The following is a 25,088-nucleotide window of genomic DNA, read 5'->3' as shown; positions in this document are numbered from 1 at the left end:
GTAGCATGTATTAAAGCTTAAGAGGGTTCTGCAAGACATACGAGTAGTGACAAAAGATTGCCAAGGCAGCTGACTTCTTTGAAACCACTGCCAGTTATTGAGGAGCTATTTCAAAGGATAATCATAGATATTAGGGGGTCTGTTACTGTGGCCCCACAAGGAGGTGGTAAATCTAGGTGGTGATAGACTGTGTTACAAGTTACCTTGACACCGTGACTTGTCTGCTATTGAGGCAGAAGAGGTGGCAAATACTCTGTTAGTAATTTTAAAGAAGGGTTGGTTTACCCATGAAATACTAGAGAGGAAAACTTTGTGCAAAACTTGCTGCCCTCTTTGTGCAGTGCTGTGGGGTAAAGCAATTAAAAATTACCCCTACCTTCCAAAAAGAAATGGTTTGTTGGAGAGGATTCTTAACCTGTTATAAAAAAAGTCTTTGTAGATAGAGAGTTGGCTAATGTATTAAAGAAATGCATTTTCTGCTCATGCTTTGTGTATTGAGTGTTTCTTAAAAAGTGTACTTGTGGTATGAGGAAAGGAAATGTTGCAGACTTGAACTGAGCTGAGAAACGTAATCACTTTTTAGAAAAACTGTAAAGCCTGTATAAGGCATGTAGTTGTTGCTTTCAGTAAAACACTTAACATGTAAACTGTATACAATTTGTAAGAATCATGCAGTTTATTTTGTAAAATGGATTAGAGCTGGTCTCAAACAGGCACAACAACAGAGCTTTGTTTTATATTACTTCCTCTTAGCTTGCTATTTCTTTTCAAAGACTATTGCCATAAATGTTGTGCATTTTTTTTGCTGTACAGCAGAGTGACTTCAGATAAATGAATGCTTAGATCTGAAATCATAATCCAGTGGGAAATAGGTGTATTGAACTGTTGTCTGTGATATCTCTTTGGATATTATTCAACTACTGTGACTCTTGCGAAAGTTCAAAGTGTACATGCTTACAGTTTGGATACTCTTTGCTATACTTCTGGGGAGTGTAGAGGTGTTGCTGAAGTCACTGTCTGTGAGTCTTCCACAGCTGATAATGCTGTGAAACGCTAGTGACAGAGTACAGTAAATTCTCAGCTAGTGATAATGACAGATCCAAATAGCTGAAAGCTATATATATATATATATATATATATATATATATATATATATATATATATATATATATATATATATTTTTTTTTTGGTATCTGTTCAGATCTATTCTGTAATCCTATGTGCAAGGGCATATCAGAATATATGCTTAATTTTCAAACAACATTTAATTTTAATTATTTTAATTAAAAAAATTCCATTACTCAACTTCTGAAACTTGAGACTAATGGGTTATTTATTACTTGCATAGAACTGATGACTTACTATCTGGAAGCATCCATCTTTCCAAGAGTGACTCAATGATTGTACAATGACTGACTTTTTTTAAAAAGTACTCAGTACCTATGTTCTTGAATGCTATATTGGTCTAAATATTGGCACTATGTTGCCTAAAGACAACAATTGAGTGATGGAAGTAGAAATGTTCCTTAGTCGCTCTTTGGAAACAATGAGTGTGTGTGTGTGTGTGTGTGTGTGTGTGTGTGTGTGTGTGTGCGTGTGCGTGTGTGTGTGTGTGCGCATGCGCGCATTACGATAGCACTGGAAAGCGATGAACTGACAGCAAGCTAGGTGAAAACCTGGGAAGCCAGTGATTATAACTCTTCTCTTCAGCTGTTCAGTGTAGAGCTTATTTGGGTATGGTGGGTTTTTCTCATTACCCAAGGCAGCAATACACATTTGCTGTATGTTTTTAAGGCTAGGCATCCTTTGAGTACTAGCCTAGACAGCAGCGAGGATGTGGAAACCATACTTCTGACTTTGGGTGAGATTGTGAACCTGTCTGTCACATAGTAATTGGTGGCAATGATGCAGGTCTTGAAGCCATATTGTCTGCCCGTATCTGTATCATTTAATCTATTGATGTAGAAAAGACATTTTACTCAACAGATAAAGTCACTGCAATTCTTCTCCATAAATGCAGAATAAAAGTGTACATTTTCTCCATGTAACTGAATAATCTGTATTAAATTAATATCATGCCAGATATAGAAAACTTTATATTTGTGTCTTGAACAGTCAGATACAGTCTAACATTCTTTTAGTTGAATTGTTAGAATGAAATGTGAAGAGCATTTGTCCTAGCTACCTACAGATAATCAATCTAGCGCACTAATTTTGCATTTTATAGGATCACTTATATTGTCATGACTTCTGAATAATTACTAATATATCTTTCAATGGCAAAGGCAAGCCTTTATAGTATCCATGAAGGATAAAATAAATTACTTCCATTCAACAACTGTAGGCTTGTGCTGCCCTGTCTTGAAATTTTTCTTACTCCTGATCTTTAAAAACAAATGCAGCACTAATTTAAGAGTAAACACTATGTTTAATAATGATGCAACTGGCACAACAGCTGGGCTTGTGGCTAAATAATGCATCTTTGTGAATACAAACACAGTGTGATAAAGAACCAAGTAGGAAAAGGAAATAGAGTATTAAATGGCTTACTAATGCACTGACAGATCTGGTGAACACATTCAGGATATATGTGACCTTCAGCAGTTTTTAGGGAAACATCTGGAATGCTAAATGTTGGCTGCTAGTTACTAGTATAAAGTGAATTTCATATAGATGAAGTGTTAAAAAATGAATCACATCCATGTGCTATTTTATTCCACTGGCCCAGTGTATGTCTCTGTGAGGCTTTGGTGGCAATTCAACACTGGGACTTACCTTCATGACCTCATATTGAGAAATAAGTATAGCTCAAGCTATCTAAGTGTTGTAGGGATGTACCATTTCAGTGACACTGCTTTTGGAGAGAGGAATGGGTCTGACACTCAAAATTTTGAAGTGCTAATTATAAAGGATTATTGTAACAATCATGTAACATATAAAGCAGGCATTAAGTACTTGGTTTATTTTACATTTAAGATACTGACCAGAGCTTTCTTCTCCTTGTCTAAGGGAATAGCACCAAAATTAGAATTTTCTTCAATCACCACCATTAAGGAGTCTAAAACAAGTCGAGCCTCATCATCACTGATGCGTGTAAGTACACATGGCAGTACATTTCCTTTGTATTTTTAAGCCTTGCAAATTTACAAATGATAAAACTAGAATGAACTAAAACATACAATATGCTACAGAACACATTTCAGTCTTTTATTAGTTATTATATTGCACTTTATTAAACAGATTGCCCGTAAAAATACACCATTATACATTTGCTGAGTGTGTGTGTGTGTGTGTGTGTGTGTGTGTGTGTGTGTGTGTAATGTGTATATATATATATGTATATCTATCCTTATATATATATATATAAATATATATATACACACACACACACACACACACACACACACACACACACACACAAAGAGAGAGTGGTAGAAGTTAGAAAAAAGCTGAAACTTGACACATCTGCAGTTATATATTTATACACATATGCAAAAGTCATTGTCATTCAGAAGCCATGCAGCTGAGACACTTGATGTTATGTAGTTCTATCTCTCCGTAATTCTTCCTAGATGGGTTTGGAGCCGAACCTCGGCTCCAACTCGGCCTATACTAAAGCTCAAGAGCTCTTACTGGTTCAAGGCTATCCCCTATCCCATGATGCAGCACAGTAATTCCCCAGATCTCGTTTAACGCAAAAGCTTTGAGGTTGTCTTCTTACTGGCTCATTGGCTAAGTAAAATATTTTGATATTTTTGACTATATCTCTCTTCACTTTTCTCATTAGTAGTTTTCTCCTTTATTACTGAGTGATTGTTGTGAGTGTTTGCTACCCCTGTCCCCTTTCTTTAAGGATTGTATGACCCGTTTTAGTTAGAGGGCCGTAGTTGCCCGTTTAAGTTAGAGGACCTTTCCTCTCTGTGTGCTAGTTTATTCTCCTTCTATTAAAAAAAAAAAAAAAAAAAAAAAAAAAGAATTGCACTATTGTTTTTTAGTTATTGTATTTGTTCTTTCTTCCCAAAAGAAATATGTCAAAGGATAAAGACAGAGAACACAAAGACCACCACCATTCTGGCTTTAAAAAATGTGATAAATGTTCTCAAAAAATGTTATTGACTGACAGTAACACCAGTTGTGTGCACTGTCCTGGAGAGGCCCATTTGCAAGAACCCTTTACCTTCTGTCATGTTTTCAGCACCAGGGTTCTTAATGAAAGGAAAAGAAAACTTATCGATAGGGGCCTTATGACTAGTTCCTTTCAAGAACAGCTGGAACAAGGTCAGACAGTTCCTAAAAGTCATAAAAGGAAATCTCCATTGGTTCCAGCTTCGGAACCGACTAAGAAATCAAAAGCGACGGAGCCAAAGAGTTCTGGCTCCTATTCTGCTTCTTCAGTCTTGGTATCGTCTGTTTCATCGGTGCCGAGACAATCTTCTCTGTCGAGACGCTCACTATTCTTGGAACCGGTTTCACCAACCTTAAGATCTCCGATTTTGGAAAGGAGGAGATCTCCATCTATCTCCACCCATTCCTCCAGGACACTATCTGATGAGGATGTAGAGCGGGTGGTGAAGAGGCTGCTCTGTGACCCAGTGCTGGCAAAAAGTTTAGCTCCTTCAGACCAAAGGATTTGGAGCAGTCCCATCTTCAGTCTACTGTTTTTCTGACTTCTTTAAGCTTTTCCACTTTTTCCCCTCATACCCAAAGTGATTCAGAAAGCAAAATTGTTGAGGAGTACCCTGATCCTCCTTTTCTCCTTACTGGCCTCGCCAAGTCTGGTTCCCCTTCCTGTGGCCTTATCTCTTGGAGAAACCATGGATTATAGAACCATCTCCAGCCCTCCTGATTCACCAATCGGAACAGTTCCATCCTACCATCCAAACCCTGAAATTGACAGCATGGCTGCCCCAGTTCCAAGAATAGCCAGGTGTATATCCATTTCTCCTACTGTAAAACACATCCTCATTTCTTCCCAGAAAACTTCCACCAGAAAATTATACTCCAGCAAACGGAAAAGGTTTTCCATTTGGGCGGCAAAACAAGGCATAGAGCCCTACTCAGCTCCTATAGAGTCTATTCTGTCCTTCCACGCATCTATTTTTCAAGAAGGAGCTGCAGCTGCTACCATTAAAGTTCAGTTGGCTGCCATCTCAAATTATCATTTTGGGAACATGGGAAATTCTGTTATGTCCCACTCTTTATGTAAAACCTTTTTGAAAGGAGTCCAACTTCTCAGACTTCCAATCAGGCAACTTCCGAAGCCCTGGGACTAACTTAGTTCTGACCTCATTGATTTCTCCACCCTTTGAACCGTCTTCTTCATCCGACTTGAAATTGTTGTCTTGGAAGACATTGTTCTTAGTAACTATAACATCTGCTAGGAAGGTTTCAGAATTGTAAGCTCTGACCATTCGACCTCCATATATTATTTTTCATAAGTACAGAGTTTCCCTAAGAACTAATCCTTCTTTCCCTAAGGTATGATCAGAACATAATCTAAACACAACTATTGAATTACCAGTATTCTTCACCAATTATGGTAATAAATCAGAATACAGACTGCGTCAAGTAGATGTCCATAGAATTCTCAATTTTTACCTGCACAGGACTAAAGATTTCAGGAAATCGGATCAATTGTTTGTTTCCTTTTCAGAGAAAAACAAAGGCTTGCCCATTTCCAAAGTAACTCTGTCTAAATGGCTTTCAGACTGCATTTCATTTGCCTCTAAAAGTGTTGAAAAACAATTACCTGCTAAGGCAAGAGGTCATTCAACTAGAGCAGTATCAGCTTCATATGCCTTCAAATCCAAACTTCCAATTGATACAGTTTGTGCAGCAGCCTCATACTTTTGTCACTCATTATAAATTAGATTTGACCTCCCGGGACAGGTTATCCTTTGGGTCCACTGTGCTAAAGAGTGTCTTTGCTTGAGCCACCCTGGAAAAAGGTGCTGGGGACGCTGTCCCATCCAGCAAGAATTACGGTGAGATAGGACTACATAACATTGAGAAGTTATGTACTTACCATAACATTCCATGTTTGTAGTCCATCTCTTCTACATTCTTGCGTCCCACCCTCCTTTCCCCTTCCTGTATCCTGGAGGAACTGGTGGACTATCCATTATACTGCCTGACCTTGTTATAGTTGTCTGTCCATATGCCATGGATATTAAAACAAAATTGTTTTTGTTTATATTTACATAGTTATTTATAGATAATCACTATTATGTTTTTAGTTACTTTCTTGCAAACAAGATCTGGGGAATTGCCATGGTGCAAGGGGATAGCCTTGAGCCAGTAAAAGCTCTCGAGCTTTAGTATCGGCCGAGTTGGAGCTGAGGATTGGCTCTGAACCCATCCAGCAAGAATGTAGGGAAGACAGACTACAAACATGGAATGTTATGGTAAGTACATAACTTCTCGTTTTTTTGGAGCCATCAGTTTCCTTCTGTCAGTGCCATTTAGCATTTGAGGTAGTTGAGAGAGTTTTCTCTATCCCTAGAGCTCAAACTTCCCCACCTTATTTGGCTCTGACCACCACAACCCATTTGCTTTTGCGTCTTGAGCCTCAGTCATCCTTACCACTGTGACAGCCAACCCAAGTTGGTCACCAGGATATCCAACAGGGTATACTGATTTCTTCTGACACTTCTCAGGAGCATCCCACTTAAGAAATTTCCAGTAAGAAAAAGTACACAAAGAGGCACCTGGACTCTCCTCAGGAGTCCATCAGAGAAGATACAGGAATTTGATGAGGAGGAAGGGTCCCCAAGATCACCACCCGACGATATCTCATTTGGAGACATTCTGGAACTCCTAAACCAAAGGGGCGGTTGGACTCATGACAGCCCTTCCCAATAGGAATCGGTATTCCTGGAGGCTTTTGATACTGTCCCGTCTACCTCCTGGTTGACTCCGCCTGCCGATGAGCTCATTGATTTGGTCTCTCAGCAGGTGTGGAAGGAACCTGATACCATTGAACCAGTTTCCAAGAGACCAGACAGAATACTGGCACCACCTAAGGACAGAACCTTTTGGAGCAAGGGAGTACCAGTTGATGCATGGGTGTAGCGGCAGCAATGATGAAGGAACTAGTGGAACAAAGCTCCTCTGTCCATCCCCCTAACAGGGAGTCTAGGGCACTAGACAGATTTGAGAAGTGTGTTTATGCTTCAGTAACCTTTGCCATCAGGTCACTGGACTTATTTGCATACTTCAGAAGACTCCAGAGGGATTTGATTAAGGAACTTTCCACATCCCTCTCTGGAACCATGTCCTTCAAGGCAGAGAACACTATTGCCTCATAGTTGGCTATCCTTCAGCGCATTTCCAAATTGTCCATGAGGCTTATCTCCCACACAGCAGAAGATACCTCATGGGTGGCAGATTCAGGTATTCCCATCAGAAGGCATGCCTGGATGTGCTTGTTTGACTTTGCAGAACCCTTCAAAGCTTCCTTCATCAGTGCTTCCTTTGATGAAAGTTTATTATTTGGCCCCAAAGTGAAAGGCATGCTCTCTAGGTGTGAGCAGGAAGGTAAAACCCTTTCTGTTTGGGCGTGTGTTTTTTGACCCTTCAATGAACCTTTTCTAGGAATCAAGGAGGTGGTTGAAAATGGGGTTCAGGAAATCTCAGGGTCCCTTCCAAGATCACATGGAGACAGTTCCTTCAGAGGCAGAGGGGGAACTCTAATGGAACAGCCACCCTCACAGCAGAAGAAGTCTGCAAAGTCAAGGATCTAGAGATGCTTTCTCTGACATGTCCTACCAGCACTCTTAAAAGGAGGCCCGACTGTCCATCCTTGGGGGCAGTGGGGGTCATTTATCCCTGCATCCGAGAGTCTGGTTAGAAATTACCAAAGATTCGTGGGTGCAGAGGATAATATCCAGATGCTATATCATACCATTTGCCCATCCACCCCCACTGGTTTCAGAGAAAATCCCTGATGTTCCACCCAGTCAGAGGGAGGCATTATAAATAGACAAGTTGCTAGAAAAAGAGTAGTTCAGGAAGTCCCCCAGACCAAAAAGAGTATGGAACTTGCTCAAGATTTTTTTTAGTGCCAAAGAAAACAGGGGACTGGAGACCAATTTTGGATCTCAGCAATCTATATCAGTCAGTGCAATACACAAAAGTTCCAGATGGTCATGGGTTAGTCCATTCTACCTTTTCTGCACAAGGATGACTGGATGTGCTCAATAGATCTTCAGGATGTGTACTATTATATCAAAATGAACAGACAATCCAGGAGATATCTACGTTTCTGAATGGGATCCAGTCATTGTCAATTCAGAGCTCGGCTGTTTGGTCTTACCACAGCCCCCCGGGTGTTTGCCAAGTATATGGCAGTAGTGACAGCTTATTTGAGGGTGCAAGGATTCCATGTGTTTCTATATCTAGATGACAGCCTCATAACCATGCCGACCAGGCATCAACTGATTCTAGCTTGAGATTACATACTCCAGTTATGTTTGCATTGTTGCATTTCAATCAGTTACATCAATTCTGACCTGGAACCAACACAGAAATTGGAATTCATCTGTGCCCTGTTCAATGCGATCACAGAAACAGCATCTCTCCCCTTGTCAAGAGTTCAGACTATTCAGTTCCAGGTCACAAAGATCATCCATAACTCTTTTCTCTCAACTGGATTAATCCTTCAAGCCTTGGGATCCATGTCAGCAGGAATCATCCTAGTACCATTGTCAAGTTTCCATATGAAAATTCTTCAATGATTCTTGGCAACTCAGTGGTCCATTCTGTACATCTACTGTCCAGTCAGAGAACAATAACTCAGACTTGCAAAAATGATCTCCTATGATGGGTACACTCCAGTCAGAGAAGGTCATCCCTTTATTCTCCCCCAACTCAAGGCCACAGTGATCTCAGATGCCTCTCAGATTGGATGGGGAGGCAGTTCTTGGGAAGGATGGTCCAAAGCACATGGTCCCCAGAAGAGGCCAACATGCATATCCTGGAAATGGGAGCTGTCTTCCTAGCATTGCAGGACTTCTAAGACACTTTCACAACTGGGACTATTGTGATTCAGATAGATAATTTGTCAGTAGTCTGGCACATCAGCAAACAAGGGGGAACCAGATCGTACCTCTTTGTCAAGAAGCTATGAGAGTATGGCAATGGGTGATCTCATCCAATCACTTTCTGATAGGAATGCACATCCCAGGGAAGTCCAAAGTAATTGCAGACAAGTTAAGCAGGTCTATTCTAGTACCTCATGAGTGGTCTCTCAACGTGAAGGTGGCAGAGAGGATTTTCCATCGATGGAGCCAGCAATGCTGCGATCATCCAGACATTTCAGACCTCAACAACAAGTGCAAAAGGTTCTTTGTCCTGATCCCCCCCCCCCAGTGAGATAGTCCTCTTCAGAGTGCACTTCAGAGTCTACTTCACCCCTGACCCTCTGGTTTCCTTTATGCTTAACCTCCAATACCTCTTTTTCCCAAATTTCTCCAGAAAGCATCTCACTTGAAGAGAGCAGTTATCATTGCACATTACTGGCCTCGTCAGATCTGTTTTCCCTTTCTTTGACATTTTGTACACCCACCCTGATTCTGGATCCAACTCCAAAACTACTGTCTCACTTGACAGACATGACTCATCCAGACATTTCAGGCCTCAAGCTGCCTGCATGGTTCCTCCAATTCCATTAATTGCTAGACAGTCCAGGCTCTCATTCCCTGCCATCACATAACAAGAATTTTCTAAGGTTCTTAATTTTTTATCTACAACCTTCAATTAAATGGCTAGCTTCTCAACTGTCAGAGTACACATAGCAGCCATTTCTAATTTTCGCTTAGGAGTATAGGAGTAAATAATTCAACATTATCATCTTCCAAGCTTTGCAAGGCCTTTCTCAGAGGAACATAGCTACTTAGATGTCCGTTAAAGGATCCTACTCTTTCTTGGGTATATAAATATTGTTTTACAGGCCTTAACCCAAGTCCCTTTTGAACTATCAGCTAAGTGTCAACTAAAAGTTTTGACCTGGAAAACTATCTTCTTAGTTGTTATCACTTCTGCCAGAAGAGTGCTGGGACTAAAGGCTCTGTCATCTAAACCTCCTTGTTTGATTTTTCACAAGGACAGAGTATTTTTACAGAGCAGTCCTTCCTTTCTACCTAAGGTGGTGTCAGTATCCAATATTAATCAAGTTATCAGCTTTCCAGTCTTCTTTCCAAATTTCTCAAATAAAGGAGAATTGGATGTCATCAGGCAGTTACATTTCTACCTTCACAGAACCATAAATTTGAGGAAATCTGAACAATTCTTTGTTTCTTTTTCCTGAATTAAAATTAGGCAAACCAGTTTCTAAAGTGAGTTTAGCCAAATGGTTGACTGATTGTTTTACTTTTGTAGATGAAAAACTGGGTTTGCTTTTACCAAAACCACCAAAAGCCCATTTCACCAGGTCTATGACAACCTGTTCAGCCTTTTTGTCTAGAACTTCCTTAGATGATATTTGTGCAGCTGCAGCCTGGGCTAATCCTCTTACCTTTATGTTTCATTTCAAATTGGATCTGGTCTCTAGGGTAAGAGCTGCCTTTGACTCAGCTTTGCTCAGGAATATCTTTGCTTAGAGTCCCTCCAGGTGTTAGGTGGCTGTGGATTTTGTCCCAACAGTTGAGTAATGAATGAAAATGACAACATCAGATAAAAAAAGGTATGTAGTCACCATAACATTTTGTGTTGTCCATTTTCATTCTTCCTCAACTTCCCTCCCACCAACCCCCTCCTTGCTTTAATCCTGCAAAGAACAAAGGATACTGCAGAAATCGCTGTTCCTTTACATCCCAGATTCTGATATTTCATGATACTTTATTTCTTTATAGGTCTATGAGCAGCAAGCAAGATCTGAGGTCTGTAATGTGACAAGGGCATTATGGGTAAAGGGCGGAGCTCAAGAGTTTCAGTGTTCCATGAGCTAGAAGAAGCGACCAAGCTGGGTCCGAAGATCAGATCCGAACTGAACAGATGAGAAAGAATGAAAATGGACAAGATAGATAGAACATTATGGTGAGTACATAACTTTTGATCTGATGTTGTCAATCTTCATTCATTCTTGACAAATGGGACTCTGTTCCAACCCCTTGGAACTAGCTCGGCTGTTATACAGCTCATGTCAGCCAAAAAAACTCTCAGGCTAAGGCTCTACACATAATGCCCCCCTCTCTATTACTTTAGATCTTGTTTGCCACTCTGATAACAAGAAGCATCAGCTGATACTCTCCAGCTAAGTGCTTTAATTATATCTATAAATCTATAGATTCCTTCCTTAAAACTTGCTGTCTATATTTTAAACTAGTCTATTTATCTATTGTATTTTTTAGTGTTTGTGTGTGTGTGTGCATATAAATCAGCTCTACTTTCCTTACCTAATGGCATTCTCTATTACCATTGTTGGTAATTTTCCACCCCCCCTTTTACTTCTTAGGTAATCTTTTCGATACCTTCGCTGATATTTTCCCCTTCTTTTTACTGTTATAGGTATTTCTCTCTACCATTGTTGGTAGGTTTCTTTTCATTCTGTCCTTTAAGAGTGTTAGTGTGTGTGTGATCTCTTTAAAATGGTGGAGAAGCATAAAGGCACATCAAGTTTTAAGCAGTGCCAAGATTGTGGCAGAAAGATGCCCAATTTGGACGGGCATCTTTCGTGTGTATGTTGCTTGGGTGCACCCCATTTAGAGACTAATTGTAAGATCTGCCAAGGATTTAGTTTCAGAACTTTGGCAGAGCAATGGAATAAGTTGATTTTAAAGGGATTGTTAAAATCCACCTTCAGTGAAGCACTCACTAAGCCAGAGACTTCCAAAATTGAACATAAAAAGAGAAGTCATTTTGTGCCGAGCTCACCATCGGCACCGGATTCCAAAAGGCATAAGTCACCGGTTCCATCAATCTCTTTGGAACCAAAGAGCAAGGGTCCTAAACTAATTGTGAAACAGCCTTCAGCACCGACAGTTATGACCCCATCAGTACTGATGGTTTCTGCACCACTCTTGACAATTTCGGCACCGACAGTCTCATCGGCAGCAACCTTGACAGTCTCGGCACCGACAGTTCCATTGGCACCAGCATCCTTGACCTCCCACTCAGCTCCAACTTCTCCATCTGCTCTGCAGCATATGGTGACAAAGCTTGAAGCTTTTGCACCTTCCAGAACAAGATACTCCCCTTCTATAGACCCCTTTTTGGATCAAATTCCCAATCTATTCATGGATAGGCCAGAGTCTCCCTTGGGGATATCGGTCCAATCAACCAGAAGTCTTTCTGAGGTAGACATGGTGAGATTTGTGGATCAGCTTTTGGTGGCCAGGGTTCTTCCTGCACCCACTCTGACCTCCCTTCCGCCAAGAGTCGAGATTTTTTTCTCCCAGGACTCCTCCTGAATTCCCTCTTCTGACCTCTGTTCTAGGTTTGGAGCCCAGCACTTTTATTACCCCGGTTCCAGCTGTTAAGGTGCTGACAGAAGCTCATTCTTTGGTACCTGGATCTGCTCTTATGTATTTGGCTCCCTCGGAACTGAATAGACTTTCAGGGTTGTAGTTTGGCTGTAGGATCAGAGGGCTCCAGTATGGTACCAGTTGTTTGCTAGGAGCCGTCCTTGGCTCTCAGAACCCTGGCTGTTTCGGACTCGTCCCCAGCTCTTGTTTTGGAGGGCAGTACTTTGGAGTGGGGTGTGACCCCGATTCTGAGGTTATTTTTCTTGGTTCTGGGCTCCCATCCCTCTTTGGTTGGACCTGCCTTCCAGATCATGGAGAGAGCTTTAGCCTCTGTGGGCTGTCAGCTGGCCCCATCTACTTCTGAGTGTCACATATTTGTACCTTCTGGACCGCAGCTGCCACCATCTCTCACGTCGGGACAGTGGGCACCAAAAACAGCAAGATATCCCTGTTCAGATCCCCCTCTTCTTTGGAGTATTCCTCAGAGATTACCACTGAAGAACCACTTCGTAAGAGGACTTGCAAGAGGAAGCATCTAGATTCTCCAGAAGACTCTGCCACGGAAGACATGGACTGCTATGAAGGGCAGGGTTCCCCCCGGTCACCCCTCTGAAGATGTCTCATTTGGAGACATCTTGGAAATCTTAAAACAGAGGGATAACTGGAAGGACACAAATCCATCCTCAGAGGAATCTGTCTTCTTGCAGACTTTCGGTGCTAGCCCATCTAATTCCTGGGTGACGCCACCCCATAACGATCTCATTAAGCTTATTGTGCAGTGGGCATGGAAGGCTACTGATTCCATAGAGCCAATTCCCTGGAGGCCAGACAAAATTTTATCAGCTCCAGAAGACCAACCACACTGGGGAAAGGCTGCCACCAAAAAGGAACTTGCCAAGGAAATTTGAGCTGTTCACCCTAATAACTGAGAGTCTCAGATGATGGACAGGTTTGGGAAGCAGGTCTTTGGATCATCAACCTTTGCTCTTAGATCCTTGAATTTCATGGCACACTTTACTAGACTCCAGAGGGATCTTAAAGAAGCTATCAGATACCCTCTTTGTTGTTGTGTCTGACAAGGTATGGGATAAAGCTGCCTCTCAGCTTGCCACCCTGGAGTCTATATTGAATTCGTCCATGCGGCTCATCATTCATGCAGCTGGAGGAACGACTAGAGCAGTGCATTCAGGAGTTGCCATAAGGTGCTATGCCTGGATGTGCTTGTGTGACTTCACAGAACCTTTCAAGTCTTCCTTCGTCAGTGCTCCTATTGATGGATCTTCCTTGTTTGCCCCCAAAGTCAGAGACACACTAGCCAGGTGTGAAAAAGATGGAAAGACCCTTTCTGCTGTGGGCAGTCATTTCTCTACTCCTCTATGAACCTACTCCAGGAATCAGAGAAGTGGAAAAATGTGGTTCAAAAAGTCCCAAGGGCCTTTTCTAATGGAACGCACCCTCCCCGTGCAGAGGAGGTCCACTGAATCAGGGCTCCAGAGACTCCTTCTCCGGACAGACCTACCAGTACTCCTGAATGGAGACCCAATTGCTTACCTCTGGAAGCAGTTGGGGAAGATTTTCACTGCACCAGACAGCTTGTCTATTAATAACTTTGGATACTTGGGTGCAGAGTATTTTCACCAGAGGTTACCAAATTCCCTTTTCCTCTATTTCCAAAGTCCCGGAAAAGAGTCCCAGATGTTCCGCCCAATCAGAGGGACCAAGCAGCCGCAGAGGTTCAAAAGCTGCTAGAAAAAAGAGACATGCAAGAAGTCCCATCAGACCAAAGAGGAACTGGATTTTACTCAAGATTCTTTTTAGTGCCAAAAAAGACGGGACTGGAGGCCGATTTTAGAGCTCAGCCTTCTGAACAAGTTCATTCAACAAACAAAATTCTGGATGGTCATGGTTCAGTCTATCCTTCCGTTTCTAGAGGAGAATGATTGGATGTGCTCTGTAGACCTTCAGAATGGGTATTACCACATAAAGATGGACAAACACTCCAGGAGGTTCCTCTGCTTCCGGCTGCTAGCCAGTCATTTCCAGTTCAGAGTGCTGCCCTTCGGTCTCACCACAGCCCCCAGGGTGTTCACCAAATGCATGGCAGCGGTAACAGCTCACTTGAGGCTATGCGGATTCTGAGTGTTTCCATACCTAGACGACAGGCTCCTCACCGCCCCCACCAGGCATCTACTGCTTCGAGTCACAGACTTCATATTGAACCTTTTCCAGTCTTTGGACATTACGATCAATAGAGAGAAGTCCCAAACTGACTCCAACACAAGACCTAAAATGTATAGGAGCACGCCTCAATACAGTTTCTTGTGTTACCTCTATCCCTCTACACAGACTACAAAAAATAAGGTTGCAAGTACAACTAATCATTTCCACAAACAAGATTTCTGCTCTTTTTGTCCTACAAGCTCTGGGATCTATGGCAGCAGCTATGACTTTAGTGCCCCTTGCAAGGTATCACATGAGACTGCTTCAATGTCTCTTAGCGGCGCAATGGTCACTACTGACACAGCCAATGTCTTACCCAATTTTGATAACAAATCGCTGCAGGAAGGATCTGTCTTGGTGGAAGTAATCAGAGGAATATCTATGGGGTCTCACCTTCACTCCATCTCCTCCAACTGCCGTAGTGACCACGGATGTTTCCCAGATTGGGTGGGAGGAATTATCTGGGAAGAACAGTTCATGGCACTTGGTCCCCACAAGAGGCCAATTTGCACATCAATGTCCTAGAATTGAGGGCGGTGCTTCTAGCATTGCAAGCCTTTCAGTCTGTCCTTCCTTCAGGGACAGTTGCAATACAGTCAAACAACATGTCAGTAGTCTGGTACATCAACAAGCAAGGTGGAACCAGATCATACCCCCTGTGTCAGGAAGCCCTCAGGATATGGCAGTGGGCTATCACTTCCAACCACTGTCTAATAGCAATGCATATCCCAAGAAGCTCCAGCATGATAGCAGACAAACTGAGCAGATGCATCCTCCTGCCTCATGAGTGGTCTCTCAATCCCAAGGCAACAATGAAAAATTTTTGTCACTGGGGCCAGCCTTGATGCGATCTTTTTGCTTCCCCAGTAAATGAATACAGCGGCTATTTTGCCCTAATTCCCCCATAGGGGGAGTCCCAGAGAGATGCACTTTTCCTCGATTGGCTCCTGGGTCTACTTTATGCCTTTCCCCAACCCCTCTCATTTCCCTATTCTTGAAAAAAGTCCAAAGGTTGAGAAGCAAAATGATCCTCCGTACACTCTATTGGCCCTGTCAAGTCTGGTTCCCCTTCCTTTGGCCTCAACTGATTCACCATCCTTGGATTCTGGACCCAGCTCCAGACCTGCTGTCTCATCCACAGCAATTGGTGCATCCCAGCTTTCACAGTCTCAGGCTGACAGCTTGGTATCTCCAATTCCATTAATTGCCAGGCAGAGCAAATTAACTTTCCCAGTATAAAAAATCCTTCTGGCTTCTAATAAACATTCCACCAGGAAACTATGTCTTAGCAAATGGAAGAGATTCTCAATCTGGGCCCATACAAATAATTTAGATCCCTTTTCAGCCCCAGTTGACAAGGTCTTGGAATTTCTGGCTTCATTTTTTTGAACTAGGAGCTTCTGCTTCCACTATCAAAGTCCAATTAGCCGCCATTTCCAATTTCCACAATGGGTTTGATGATCATACCTTGATTTCTCATTGTTTATGCAAAACCTTTTCTAAAGGTGGTTTATGTCTAAAGCCCCCATTCAAGGATCATATAAGTCCATGGGATTTGACCCTAGTACTACAATCTTTAGACCTTCAGCCCTTTGAGCCAGCAGCTACTTGCGATCTCAAGTTCCTGTCATGGAAAACTCACTTCTGCCAGGAGAGCTTCTGAATTGCAGGCTTTATGTATGAAGCAAACTTATATGATTTTTCATAAGGATAGGGCATCGTTAAGAGCCAGTCCTGCCTTTTTACCTAAAGTGGTCTCAGAATCTAATATGTCAGACTATAGATTTGCCTGTCTTCTTTCCAAAATTTTCAAATAAAGGTAAATATCGCTTTCATTTGCTAGATGTTCACAGACAGTTATGTTTCTATCTGGACAGAACCAAAAAAATCTACAAAATCAGATTAATTATTTGTATCCTTTTCAGGTTCAACTGTGGGTAAACCCGTTTCTGAAGATACCTTATCAAAATGGCTTAGGTATTGTGTTACCTTCACTTACAATCATAATAACCTCAAAGCTGCCTGCACCTGTTAAAGTGCATTCCACCAGATCTGTATCCACTTCAGCTGTTTTCCCCTCCAAGCCTTCCATAGAAGAAATATATGCGGCTGCATTGTGGGCCACTTCCCATACCTATCACTCATTACAAATTAGATATGGTCTCCAGGGGAAGACCATATTTTGGCTCTATGGTGCTTAGGAGTATCCTTACTTAGGGCCACCCAGGACCTAAACTAGCTGGGGATTCTGTCCCATTCATCAAGAATGAATGAAGATTGACGACAACAGATAAATAAGTTATGCCTTTACCATAACGTTCCATCTGTGTTGTTGATCTCTGTTCATTCTTGGCATCCCACCCTCTTGCCCTGCCTAAGGACTTCTGGAGGTTTGGACACTTGTTCTGGGAGGGTTTAGGTTTTGTACAGGGCTTCTGTTATCCTTCTATACTTTGGCTACAAACTCGATCTGAGGTAATAGAGAGAGGGTAATTTCGGGTAGAGTCTTATCTCGAGTGTTTTTTTTGGCTGGTGCGAGCTGTATAATGACCGAGCCAATTCCGAGGGGTTGGAACCGAGTCCTATTTGTCAAGAATGAATGAAGATTGACAACATGGATGGAACGTTATGGTAAGGACATAATTTCTTTTTTTCAAAGGGTCATAAAAATCCATTTCAAAGGATCATTGAGTATACCTAAACAGATTACACTCAAGTTGTCTTTTGACAAGTTGTTGAGGAGGAATAAAAAAAAATGGCTCAGCTGATTAAAAATCTTTTTTTTCCTGTCCAAGACTGAGGTACAGTGGAGATCTGGGAATTTGCCCTGTCCCCACTGAAGTGTGATTTCAGAGTTGGTGTATATAATTAGCAGAGGGTGGGTAGAGGCTTCATGGGGATTTTCAGGGGCTTGGCCCCTTGCAAAAGCAGTGTTTTATTTTTTTTTCATTCTCAATAGTCAGCTGTTTGAATAGTTGTGGTTGATCAGTTGCCTTTTGATGTCTTGGCATTTTGATGTGTTGACATACATCCAGTTAGACATACCAAATATACTTATTATGGATAACATTATATTATATGTTGTCAGTATGCGTTATAAATTCTATAAAGTCATTAGAAATAAACTCTAGCTTCCTTGTTAATCAGATTGACAAGATGTGCTCTGTTCTCAGCTGCAAACAATTGATATACCTAAGTATTGCTACAACAGTAATTTTAAGGAAAAAATCCCTGCCAAAGCACTAACTAATCAAGTCATTACTAAGGTCAGACTATAACATTTTAACTGCTGTCCTTAATGATTACCTTTTGTAAGTTACCACATGATTATTTTTTTTTCCTAATTTGGATCTTTACCAGGTAAGCAAAGTGGCTCAACTCAATGAAATTCTGCAAACATGATCATGAATTTCCAGTAAAAAAATATTTCATTTAAGGATCTGAATCTATTAGCAGGTGATACTCAGAAGACCTTTGACTCTGCAAACTGGCAACTTATATTTGATACTTTAATTCACTTTAAAATTCCTAACCACTTATCAAATATGATAAAAACATTGCTTAATAACTGTGCAGTATATATGAATATAAGTGGAAAGGAGACAGGAAGCTATTTCTAAGCTCATGAGCTAATGAAGTTATGCAAGATTGTCCAGTGCTGGTATCATTTTTGTTGCACTTACTGTAGGGCCATTTCTAAACATAATTCCCAGAAATAAAGAACATCATCCAATCAATCCCAAACTGGCCAAATCTAAATGTATTTACACACGTGCGCGCGCACACACACACACACACACACACACACACATACACACACACACACACACTCACATATATGTTTATATATTTAGAAATGTAGGACTATTAAATTAGACACACAATTCAGACAGTTCATAATGTAGACACCTCAAAACACAGGCACTCAAAATACCGACAAAAGACACCTAAACCCAATTTAAATTAATAGCAAAAAAAAACAGGAAAACACTTTACTACTGTGATCAATTTACATTAAAATGCACTAGTAAACCATTCCAATATAGTAAGATGTAGTTTGAGTAGTGGTAGTGTTATGGGAAAGGGTTTTAATAAATTAAGGTGAATGATTAGAGTTAGGGACAGGGATAGGATTCGGGTTAACATGTATTATAAGGTAGTGCAAGTGTTCCCTTCCTTCCTCCCTCCCTCTCTTTATCCCACTTATTTTTTTGTATGTTTTTTTTCCAGGGTATTCACATTAATTTTATACAGCTAATACGGACTTGTTTAAGGGCTTTAACCTCCTTCATCAGTTGACATGAAAGCTCTGAAGGACTTTTACTGAGACTGCTGCTTTTCTGTCTAGTCTGCTCGGGCTGCCAATTGTCTGGGCACATGGAAGGTGGTTTTAAGATTTGGATACTAGATGGCTGTTATATCCTAGGAAGGATAAAATACCATTTAGGTTATATTACTGCAGCAGAGATCTATTCAAATATCTACTGTTACTTTACTTATGCAACTGTACTTTAGATGTCTTTCATCCTTTCGTACAGTTCCAAAGCATACCAATCTCTAACTGGGCAGTTGGTCTGTTTGGTCAGTTGTATTTGTCACGATATGGAAATGTTTGCCTTTACTTATGGCATAATATAATCATTCTTTTTTAGGGCTGTTTCCCATTGGATGAAAAGCATACATACTTCAAGTTGCTGCAGTAGTGATATCTTATTAGTATGGAAGGTTAACATTTCATTGAATGTGCCTCCAGCATATCTCATGAGTATTATGGAAACTGTCCTACAAGTACAGTATCCAATCCTTATGATAATGTTTAAACATTGTTATTTAAAAGTCAACTGATGTGTCAAATGCATTTGTTGGCAGGCACCTGAAAACCTAAGCTATGCCACCCAGTAACAGTGGGAATTCATTTTGTTCCTGTCCCATGTTAAGACTGGCTATCATTCCATGCATTATCAATGATGGTTGCAAAGGTTGCCAGGGATATTCTGTGCTACATATGTAAGAGGATCACAGTTCAGTGACTAGTGATACCTTAGTTTGTGTACCTGCCATACTGTCTGGCATTTGTAATATTGTAATATTTTTATTTTTTAATTAATTTTGTTTTTGGAGCTGGTATATCGTTTCCATTATTTTGTTTATGTGCTTATAACTTGAAAGGATTATTAGAGATCACCATTCAGTATTCAATGACAGACTGAGTAAAGAGAAAGTGCTTCAAGTCGGTCACGGTACTTAAGGATAGTAACACCTGTGATGTACACTGTGGTCTCTCAACTGAGTTTACATGTTTAGTGAGGTACATGGCAGAAGGTGGCATATCTCAGTCAGTGATGGGTGTGATATGTAGCAGTGCTCTTTGACTGTAACTTTTTGTGACTCCGAGTAGATACTGCCAATAATTAGAGAAGAATGATATAAAGATTTTTGAGCCACAACAGAGATGTGGTGATCCATGAAGAGTTTATTACCAATAAAGGTAGCAAATTCATAATAGTTAGTCAAATTTAAGTTTAAATTTACCCATATGGTATGCCATGGATGATGCCACATTTCATAAAGGAAGCTATTATGCATGTTTTTTTTGATGATGGTAAGCTCAAGAGTAAAGTGCCAAGCATTTATTTTGCACAGTGCGTGCCTGACAATGTTAATGTTAAACAGTGATTTCATAGCCTTGGCATGCATTTGTTTGATCAAGTTTGTGATGGACAGTATCAGTATCAGACTGTGATTTCACAGCTATGGCATGCATTTGTTTGGTCAAGTAATATGAACAATGATTCCAGTTTCAGGCAGTGATTTCATAGCCATGGCATGCATATGATTGGGTCAGGTGTGTGATGGAGTATGTCATTATCACAGTGTGATTTAATTACCATGCCCACTTAGCAGCCATCTCAGAAATAAGTTACACATACACTCTTGATATTGGCTTTCTCACCAAAGTAGCCTAACCGTGCCCTCTTGATGTCAATTTTCCATGTTATGCAAGTTGTGAAGGCTGCCAGCCCAGCTAGATAGAATTTTGTAAATAATTCTATGCTATTTGTAAATATTAATATGATCCACAGACTTGTTTTACAAATGTAAGAGAACTATATGTTATGATTAAACTATATGTTATGTGCTGAGCTTCAAAAATGTAACCACAGTGCACCCTGCTGGAGAAGAGCAGAAATGTATATGGACTATATGCCTGTGCAAATGTATGTTTTCATAGTAGAAGTTTCCAGAGGCTGGTAGATCATATCCTAGCAGGAGATTTTGCCCTTGCTTACCTAGATGATATTGCCATCTACAGCCATTCCTGGCAAGATGCATGTCAGGGAGTTGCTTAGCAGACTACAAAGGGCAGGGTTGACCATTAAGCCCAGCAAATGTCAGGTGTGTGTGGCAGAGGTCTTCTACCTAGGACATAGAGTGGGGAGAGGTAAGATCAGGCCAGAACCAGCCAAAGTGGAAGCCATTCAGGCATGGCCTACACCTGTTACCAAAAAGCACGTGATGGCATTCTTACGGACATCAGGGTACTACAGACAGTTTGTTCCCAGTTACAGTACCGTAGCTGCTCCCCTCACAGACCTGACAAGGAAAAGCAGGCCAGATAAGGTAGTGTGGACCCCAGCATGTGAGCAGACATTCCAGAAGCTTAAAGAAACTTTGGGAGGACCACTGGGTTAGCCAGTCCAGATTACAGCAAAGAATTTGTTGTGCAGGTGGATGCTTTGAACCATGGGGTGGGGGCTGTACTTAGCCAGATTTCTTCAAAGGGAAAAAGAGCACCCAGTAGTTTATCTCAGTCATAGGCTCCAAGCTAGGGAGGAATGTTATGCAGCTGCAGAAAAGGAATGTCTAGCCATAGTGTGGGCACTGCAGAAATTTCAGCCTGATCTGTATGGAAGAAAATTCACTGTAGTTACAGATCAAAATCCCCTAACATGGTTACATTGAGCCAGCCAGCAAAATACCAAGTTGCTAAGGTGGAGCCTAGGGTTGCAAGCATATGATATGACAGTGCAGCACTACACTGGGGTTAGCAATGCCAATGAAGATGGGCTGTCAAGACAGGGAATGGGGCAAGGTATTCCCAGATAGGCTCAATCCTCTCTAGGAATGTTTCTCAAGGGTCACTTGGAAAAACTAGCTTGAGTTCTCGGGGGAGTGAAGGCTGTCAGCCCAGCTAGATAGAATTTTGTAAATAGTTCTATGTCATTTGTAAATATTAATATGATCCACAGGCATGTTTTATAAATGTAAGAGAAATATATGTTATGATTAAATGGCATGTTATGTGCTGAGCATCAAAAATGTAACCACAGTGCACTCTGCTGGAGAAGAGCAGAAATGTATATGGACTATATGCCTGTGCAAATATATGTTTTCTTAGTAGAAGTTGGGACATACAGAATTAACATGTAAACTCCAAGAAAATAAGTAAAGAGTTTTACGATCTGCTATAAAGTTGGTTTATATTAGTGTACACCAACTGCAGAAAAGTTTCACTGCTGAAATATCACACTATGGATTCAGATAAAGTAGAAAACAGTAAAGTAGCACTCTATTTTTATTCAACAATAACAGAATAAAGTTGATGAAAGGTGTTACCCGAAAGCTTTATCCTGTTATTTTTGAATAAAATAGAGTGCTGCTTTACTGTTTTCTACTTTATCTGAATCCATAAAGTTGGTTTATCTCAGTTAAGAGACAGGATGTGTAGGCTAGCAGCTTATTTCTATTGCCTGGAAACATAGGTAATTACAGGTTTCCAAGGTAATTGTTTTATGACTTCCAGTTTCAGACAAGCTTCTAAGAATAAGTGTCAGCTTCTAAGAGATACGTATTTTTCATAGAGACATGTTAAATTCTGTTGGTATCTGCTTACCCTGGGAACTAGATGCAGGTGTCAAATAGTGACATCATCTAGCTAACCCAGCAGCTGTATCTTTTGGATTTTCCCGGTTAGGGGTCGCCACAGCGGAACTCCGGTCCGCTAATGATTGGCAGTAGATTTTTACGTACAGACTTGCCAGGCCTGACGCACAACCTTCAACAAAGGTACTCCCATTCACGCATGTCTCCACACAGAAGATACTTTAGCTGAGAATCGAATAGGACAACGTCAGCTAACCCAGCAGTAATGTGTATTATTAATTTAAGAACTATCTCAGAGAGAAATTCAATGCATTTTGTATTTTGTTCTGGACCTGTAAACTTCTCTTCAGCACTTCTCATCAATATCTGCGTGGCTCTATAACTAAGACATTTAAGGCATAGTATCTCTTAGAGATAGATAGGAATATAGCAAGAGTAGTCTAGATGTTTTCTGTATTTATGTGAGATTGTTCTGCAATGTTGTTTTAAAATATTTCCTGTGATTCTGAACTTTCTTGTCACTGTGTTGAGTTAATGAGTATTGTCTTGTGTTTTTATTATTTATTATTAAATATATTTAAACATTTTAATTGTGGTTGTTTTTTTATAGAGATATTTAAGCTCATAGAGTACTTGCATATGTATTTGGTGATACTGTACAAGCCACTCCTAAAATAGCCTTCAAGTCTGTCACACTTACCATTTGGATTATAGTAACATTACACAGTAAGACTGGGCACTCTTTGGTAAGGGCCTTATAGTAGCTTGTAAGGGTGGTTGGTGGCAGGTGGTACTACTGTATAGTCTGGGGAGAAGGAGGAATAGCTAGTGAACCTGTGCCAGCCTTCCCCAGGAGTGTCTGTGTGTTTGTATATAAGTAAAATCTGAAAGCGTGTGTGTGTGTGTGTCAGCTACTTGGGCTGGGACATGAAGCACTGGTTGGACAGAGAGGGTGCTGGAGGTTTTGGCTTGACCACTCAGCTGAGATCTTATCCCTATAGCTGTGCCAGTGGGGAGTCTTATTGGGGATCTGGAGGGAGGGAGAGAGAAAAACCAACCCCAGACTGACTGTGATCTCTGTGTGCTGTTAAGGGAAATTTTATTTACTGTGTGTGTACCTATCATCCTCCCAATGTGCATGTCCCTCACTGGTGTTAGTGGTGAGGATTGAGGCTCCGTAATTACTGGGCCAGTGCATGGGCGTCACACATGTGTTAGTCAACTTTTGAATTTTTGTGCCTGTAGCAAAGACCTCACACCTTTAAAGTTCCACTGAATATCCAAAAACCTATACATTAAAATTTTTATTGGTTAGTGGTACTTTGTTATAGATTATTGTGCATCCTACCATGCTGCAAGTCCAGAGTGTCTTGTAGTGGTCCATGTAATTAGAGTGGCAATACAGCCTTAATCCGTGTGGTCTGTTACCATTTCAAATACGTGCAGTCTGCCAATCAAGTACTTTCTGGCTATTAAAATCTACATTACTCTCTGCCATATGCATCATTCTTTTTGTATTTCAATTTTGATTTTTCACAACCTTGCAATTATTACTAGTCAGAATAATAGGGCTCTACTTGTCACCATCACCGGTGTGGTATTTGGAAAGTACTTCAAGTCTGTTATCATGCCATCAATCTCACCTTTTGAATAAGCCACCATTCACTGTTTTTTATACTCATTGACATGGAACTCCTGTGGTCATACATATGTGATTCCCTTCACCTCTAATGGGTGTGTTTGCATTCTGTTTTGATTAAACTGGCAGTTGTTCATTATGTCTACTGCAAACCTTTTTACCTTGCCTTTTAACAGGCTTCCCTAGAAAACTGTAATGTCACACTGTAAGATCTTTGTTTTATGTTTACAAGCAAAATACAAACCTGCATGCAACTTGCTCAGACCATTAGTGCCTGTTACAAATGTATCTCTGTTTTGAATCCCTGAAGTTAAAAAGTGCTTTTTTATGGTTACTCAGTCCTTTCTTCTTTATGATTGCTTCATTCCTCATGAAGAGTACAGGATGTGAGTCAGACCCAGATGTTCTCCATTGTTGCTACTGTATTATGTTCTTTGCAGTTACTTTTGCATGCCTATAGCTGTGGAATGCAATCATCTACTGCAGTCATGTCTGTGTTTGTCAGCAAAAAGGACAATATACTGACAAAAGTAAAACATCGAACATTACATTTACCCAGTAAGGATATACTGGTTCAGGCAGCAGGAATTGCGCTCACTCAGTAGTTAATTATATGCAGAAGTTATATTAATCACATTTCAAAACATGGAAACAATTGCTCACTTGTAGTAATAATACATCATTTGTAACTTCAGTGACTAAGAATGATTTCCTAAACTGAAAATTTCCTGCCTCTTCAGACAAAACGTAGAACCAAATCCAAAGCTTTTTCCATAACATTAAATCTTGTGACTCCAAAAAAAGTGAAGATATATTAAAAGACATAACTCGTCATTGTCAGTGGCTGTCTAAATACAATTTAGATTTCAGATATTCACTTGGT

The 25,088-nt window shown here is 40.8% G+C and overlaps 1 protein-coding gene across 2 annotated transcripts in view; it reads left to right on the top strand.

Moving 5' to 3' along the window:
- The window catches only part of SPATA6L (spermatogenesis associated 6 like), a 1,246,643-nt gene that overhangs the window by 502,047 nt on the left and 719,508 nt on the right, over window positions 1–25,088 (top strand). For both annotated transcript variants that reach the window (XM_044061101.1, XM_044061100.1), the window contains exon 6: window positions 3,011–3,094. In XM_044061101.1, coding sequence (XP_043917036.1) covers window positions 3,011–3,094 — 84 coding nt within the window. The remainder of the gene's footprint in view (window positions 1–3,010; window positions 3,095–25,088) is intronic.

This window comes from Protopterus annectens, chromosome 2.part0, assembly GCF_019279795.1.
Source record: "Protopterus annectens isolate FY-2018-M chromosome 2.part0, PAN1.0, whole genome shotgun sequence".
Lineage (NCBI taxonomy): Eukaryota > Metazoa > Chordata > Ceratodontiformes > Protopteridae > Protopterus > Protopterus annectens.
The sequence above is the reverse complement of the archived record's forward strand: the minus strand, read 5'-3'. Positions and strand labels throughout refer to the sequence as shown.